Source organism: Panthera uncia, chromosome F1 (assembly GCF_023721935.1).
Source record: "Panthera uncia isolate 11264 chromosome F1, Puncia_PCG_1.0, whole genome shotgun sequence".
NCBI classification, from domain to species: domain Eukaryota; kingdom Metazoa; phylum Chordata; class Mammalia; order Carnivora; family Felidae; genus Panthera; species Panthera uncia.
In genome coordinates this window covers 46,983,594-46,989,362 of record NC_064813.1, presented here as the reverse complement: position 1 = coordinate 46,989,362, position 5,769 = coordinate 46,983,594, and the positions used below count along the sequence as shown (strand labels likewise).

Here is a 5,769-nt window from a genome sequence, read left to right as displayed (position 1 = left end):
GATGATAGAACCAAGATAGGAAAAGTAATACGCCCTTCTTTTTGTCAAATTTACATAATACCATCAGAAACCTCTCTAAAAATTTATTTTGTCTTTTCAGGGGCAAGAACCAAAGGGGGGTTATGTTAAACTGGACACTATAAACACACTGTGTATACAAACTCTATAAAAGCTTACATTGCATTAACCCTTCTTCCTTGTCACCTAATTCATTGGGTTTAAGGTTTTTTTTGTTTTAAATCCTTAATTTTAATTAAAGCTAGACTGGCTCTCTCCAGAGATACTGCCAAAATTTGGAAGATCATCACCTCAGAAGCGCACATTATTGGGATGTCCAGATATACTCTTACTCATTTTACCATATGCAGTTTTCCTTCGATACAATATGATACTTTAGTATCAATGTATTTACATGACATTATATTATTGTACTAACTATACTTCATGTCCTTATAGTTTTAATTGCAGTAATAGTTTAATGCAGTAAAATACACAAAATCAGTTTGATATATTATATTCTTAATAAAAATTAACATTCATGGACCCCTTAAAATCATCTTGTATATCACCAGTAGAATGTCTAGCACACAGCTTGGAAAATGCTAACACGGAAATTTCTTGTCATGGAAGTGGGAAAATTCAAGATATATTTTCTTCCTACATATATATATATATATATATATATATATATATATATGTATATATATTTGTGAGAGAGACAGCATGAGCATAGGAGGGGCAGAGAGAAAGGGAGAAAGGGAGACACTGAATCCGAAGCAGGTTCCTGGCTCTGAGCTGTCAGCACAGAGCCTGATGTGTGGCTCAAACTCACCAACTATGAGATCATGACCTGAGCGGAAGTCGGACAGTCAACCAACTGAGCCACCCAAGAGCCCCAGATAAAAGGTATTTTATTTTACACTGCTTTCTGAAAGGAAAAAAGAACTTTTCCAAATATTGTGATCAGATGAATTTTGTAGTCAGGGACTATTCAAAGCATTGAGGATATACCTCTCTAGTACTGAATTTGTATGTGATACAATAAATACGCCAAATGAAGTATTTTATTGAAATGTGCAATTTTTTATGAAGAAACAAGCATCCCCTAGAACCAAAGGTTGATGCTGCGAATACTTTAGACATGTGGTATATATGTGTGTGCCTCTGTAGGTTAAATTTTCTCTTTCTTTTTAATCAAGTGACCTGTTCTCATTTGGTAAGTTTCAACCACAAGACATCACTGCATGCTTCTTTTCTTTTCTTTTTTTTTTCAAGATACACGTCATAACACACCAAGAAAGGGGGAACTTCCAGTGTCTGTGGTAACATCACTTGATAAACAGACTCATTTGAACAGCACGAGCCTGTCTGCCTTTACTATATAAAGCCGCCCAGACGTTGACCAGCAGATATTTACAGAGTGAGGACTATGCGAGCAGCAGCGATCTCCACGCCAAGGTTAAACAAAATGCCAGGGATGTTCTTCTCTGCTAATCCAAAGGAATTGAAAGAAACGGACCATTCACTTCTAGATGACAAAACTCAAAAAAAGAGGCCAAAGACTTTGTAAGTTCATTTTGTGTGTCACTTGGTGGATTTTGACTTAGATTATCTTTAATGGCAGAAGGATTGAGAATGAATAGAAGAAAATATGAGCAGTTAGCTTAACTAGATCAGAGAAATTAGCTGTTGTATATATATATATATATGTGTGTGTATCTAAAAAATAAATCATGATAGGCCATTAAATTATATGGAAATTTTTGCAGACTTTGGCTCATAAAAATTACCTCAATCTTAATACAGCAAAATGTTATAACAACAATTTTTATTATTGCCTTGTTCCTTGAGAAGTTTATTTCATGCTCCTTTTACAAATAATATGTATTCTAATAAGGAAATATGAATATTCATATTTGTGTCTTTTGTAGTGGGATGGATATGAAAGCATACCTGAGATCTATGATCCCACATCCAGAGTCTGGAATGAAATCTTCTAAGTCCAAAGACATGTATGTACATTAATACTGCTGACTTTTCTTTTTAAGAGTAGTCTATGCATTAGCTAGCTCTGTAGTCTAGCAAGTGATTAATATTGCACATACTAGATTTCATTTCGTTTAAGTAACCAGCCAAATAAGAGTAGACTACTTAGTACGAATGTAAACTAAATGTCAACATGTGTGTCCATAATTTGCAATTTATTATACTGCTGGAGTATATGTATTTGGATTTCTTCATACTTTGTTGGTAGATATTTTTCATATCTGTAGTCATTTTAAGGGAAGTTTTGTTTTCTTACAGACAAATTTTTTAAAAAAATTATAGAGGGGCACCTGGGTGGCTCAGTCGGTTAAGCGTCCGGCTTCGGCTCAGGTCATGATCTCACAGTCCGTGAGTTCGAGCCCCGCGTCGGGCTCTGGGCTGATGGCTCAGAGCCTGGAGCCTGCTTCCGATTCTGTATCTCCCTCTCTCTCTGCCCCTCCCCCGTTCATGCTCTGTCTCTCTCTGTCTCGAAAATAAATAAACGTTAAAAATTAAAAAAAAAAATTATAGAACTAGAATCTTAGTTTGTGGAATTACCAAAATATAGCAGCCATTCTGATTTTATTTGTGATTACACAAAAAAGTTCACTAATTTATGTAAATTTTGTCCCCAGTAGACTCTCCGCTAATGAAGTAATGCAGTGGTCTCAATCTCTGGAAAAACTACTTGCAAACCAAAGTAAGTGTGATTAACTGCTAAATGTTTTGGGCTTAGCTCAATACACTAACACATTGAATGACTTCAATAACATATCATCTTCTGGATAGGAGAGTGTGTGAAAAGTTGTATTATAGTTTTTCTGTAGTCACTAATATCTTCAGTATATTGTGTCTCATTGTAGTTTAAAGACCTGGTACTCAGTTCTGCCACTATCCTTCGGACAAATTTGCCAAGACGATTAGGTATTCCCTGGAGTCATTACAGGAGTGAAATTTAAAATTATGCTGAGGTTCTGAAGTTTCAAGTTTTTTAACATAAACCAAACATCTCAACATGTGAACTGCCATTCTGAAAGCTACCTATAGAATGTATTTTTGTAACTGTTGGATGTAAGAAGTGGGATTCATTCAATTAATTAACTACTGTATTATCCATACATTCATTAATTCACTCATTTAGCTCACTTTTAAGTGGCAGTCATTTTAGAAGCACCAAGGATTAAAAAACAAGGGCACAGTGCCTTGTTGCCTTGAAGGAAGTTGAGACACATAATACATAATTGCATTATATATAACATGATATATGATAACACAGATAGGATTAGAACAATTTTTAAACAGTCTTGATGGGCAGTTTCAGATAAGACAAGGTAAAGAATGAAATCAGCTTGCCTTTCCCCAATCATAGGCATCAGAGTTCTCTTGGGATTAAGACCTTGCTCAGAGGTATGGGTGAGCAGAGTAGTCTCCAGAATCCTTGCTTGGGGGTCAAGTTGTTCAATATCCTTCATCCATCTTATTATCTGACTTAGTTTACAATCCAGCCAAATAAATAAATGGCATAGAAATGGCCCATTTAAAAGCCTCAGTAACACGAGCAAATATAATCAGCACATCAGCACATTTTCTGACTAATAAGAATTGGATGGGGAAATTATATTTGGTAATAATGAACATGATGTTAATGACTTTCGTCAATGTTTGCTTTCCTAAAATACTCTACAGTCTGGTTAGGAGTTAGTATTTATAAGAAAAGAGATTATTTTGTAATCACAAGAGCAGAATTTTAACTTAATTAACAGATGGAAGCAAAACACAGTTCTGTAGATCACTAAGTAGCTGTGTGACTGTGGATAGGTTTGTTTGGCCCCAGATAAACTATAAATGAAAGAACCTCTGAGGCCTTCCCATCTCTATAAATTATGACACAGCTATTTCAGCATTAGCCATCTCTTACCTTTGTGCATAGGCAATGCAATAGTATTTTTCTTGTATTCATTTACCGGCTCAATTAATTTAATTAGATCACCACCCCCCCTGTCTTTTTAGTTGGTCAAGATGTCTTTGGAAGTTTCCTGAAGTCTGAGTTCAGTGAGGAGAACATTGAGTTCTGGCTGGCTTGTGAAGACTATAAAAAAACGGAGTCTGATCTTTTGCATTGCAAAGCAGAGAAAATATATAAAGCATTTGTGCATTCAGATGCTGCTAAACAAGTGAGTATTATCTTCATTACCACCAGTTTATGTTTAAGGAACTTAGATGAAGAAATAGCATTCCACACACATAGCAAGATTACATCTTTTTTAAGTGTCATAATTTCATTGTTAAGTACTTAGGTATGTTCATATACTTCAGTACAATAATAATCTAATTTTCTATATTTATGTATATTTGAAGACAGTAGGATGAAAAGACTGATTTTGCAAAATTAGCTAATGTGACAGGGGGTAGGTAGGACTACCAGTATTATTAGCCAGAATTGCATATCAGAATGTCCTTAATGAGATGCTCATCTTACATTAGGATAAAACACAGATTAGTATGTATCACACACACAATTGCAGCAGCAGAAATATTTTCACTTAGTAATGTACCCACCTTCCCATGAAATATTCTTGGTTCAAGCAAAAAAATAGCTACACAAAGTGTCCTCTCCTATACATTTTAAATGACCATATCACTTTTTCTGATGCATGTATCACCTTGTATGGGTATTTAAATTTTTCACGCCTGCCTCTTTTGCATCTCCCAACTATACTATAAGCTAACTTGGAACAAAGAATTTTGAGAGGATATTTCTTCTTACCTCCTTCACATCCAGTATAGGGCTGGTTTAGAATAGGCATTTAAGAGATACTTGAACTGATATAAACGAGGGCTTAACGCCATTGTCTTGAGGTGCTTCAACAAACATAGTTACATCATAAAATGTGCAATAAATTGGAAGTGCATATTAACTAGTGAGTATTTGTTTTTAGATCAATATTGACTTTCGCACTCGAGAATCTACAGCCAAGAAGATTAAAGCACCAACACCAACGTGTTTTGATGAAGCCCAAAAAATTATATATACTCTTATGGAAAAGGACTCTTACCCCAGATTTCTCAAATCAAATATTTACTTAAATCTGCTGAATGACCTTCAGGCTAATAGTCTAAAGTGATCAGTTCCTAGCTGGAGAGAAATGAAGATGGTTTCGAGGACAGAAGGAATGTGCCACTTAATGGCTCCCTGGGTGAACAACCTGGCCCTTTTGAGTGACTCCACAGGCCCAGGGGAAGAACAAATGATTCAACATGGATTCACATGGAAGTTATCCAGGCTCAGGATCGAAGAAACATGAGCAAGATGAAACCCAAGAGACAGTAAAAGGAAGGAGACACTGTGGTACTGTCTCCTTCATACAGTGGACATATCAGAAAAATCTCTCAGAACTGAGAAGGCTGGGAAAGTCCAGTTACACAGAAACTGTGAATAAAGATTTTGAAACTGATTAAAACATGCTATAAGCTTCAAGGTCAGCTTATATTTATGCTACATATTATTATATAGAGATTTATTGAGCTGCTAACAAGTCTTTAACTTGGATGACTGTTTGGAAAATATGTGTTCGAAACCACCGTTGCTATTTTTCATGCCAAAGGGTTTTTGGTGTTGTTTTATTTTTTTTTTTTTGGTTTGTTTTTTACTTGAAAGAGATGAAGAAGAAAACAATGTATTAACTTAAGCTGTTGCTCTTAAAACTGGGAAGTCAGAATTTGTAAATTTCACAGTGTCAGTAA

The 5,769-nt window shown here is 35.3% G+C and overlaps 1 protein-coding gene across 2 annotated transcripts; it reads left to right on the top strand.

The window, feature by feature from the left end:
- The first annotated feature begins 1,397 nt into the window (after positions 1-1,397).
- On the top strand, positions 1,398-5,549 carry RGS1 (regulator of G protein signaling 1). Of its 2 annotated transcripts, none has more exons than XM_049634551.1 (5): positions 1,398-1,566; positions 1,932-2,012; positions 2,664-2,725; positions 4,036-4,199; positions 4,965-5,549. In XM_049634551.1, exons 1-5 carry the CDS (start codon positions 1,430-1,432, stop codon positions 5,148-5,150), a joined length of 630 nt encoding a protein of 209 aa, XP_049490508.1. In that variant the 5' UTR covers positions 1,398-1,429; the 3' UTR covers positions 5,151-5,549. The 2 variants fall into 2 exon arrangements, with proteins under 2 accessions (XP_049490508.1, XP_049490507.1); XM_049634550.1 differs by having other exon boundaries at positions 2,661-2,725.
- The last annotated feature ends 220 nt before the right edge of the window (positions 5,550-5,769 follow it).

Coding starts and splice junctions, on each gene's coding strand:
- RGS1 (XM_049634550.1), top strand. CDS start 1,430: ATGCGAGCAGCAGCGATCTCCACGCCAAGGTTAAACAAAATGCCAGGG. Junction 1,567..1,931: donor AAAAAGAGGCCAAAGACTTT/GTAAGTTCATTT, acceptor TGTCTTTTGTAG/TGGGATGGATATGAAAGCAT. Junction 2,013..2,660: donor TCTTCTAAGTCCAAAGACAT/GTATGTACATTA, acceptor TTTTGTCCCCAG/TAGACTCTCCGCTAATGAAG.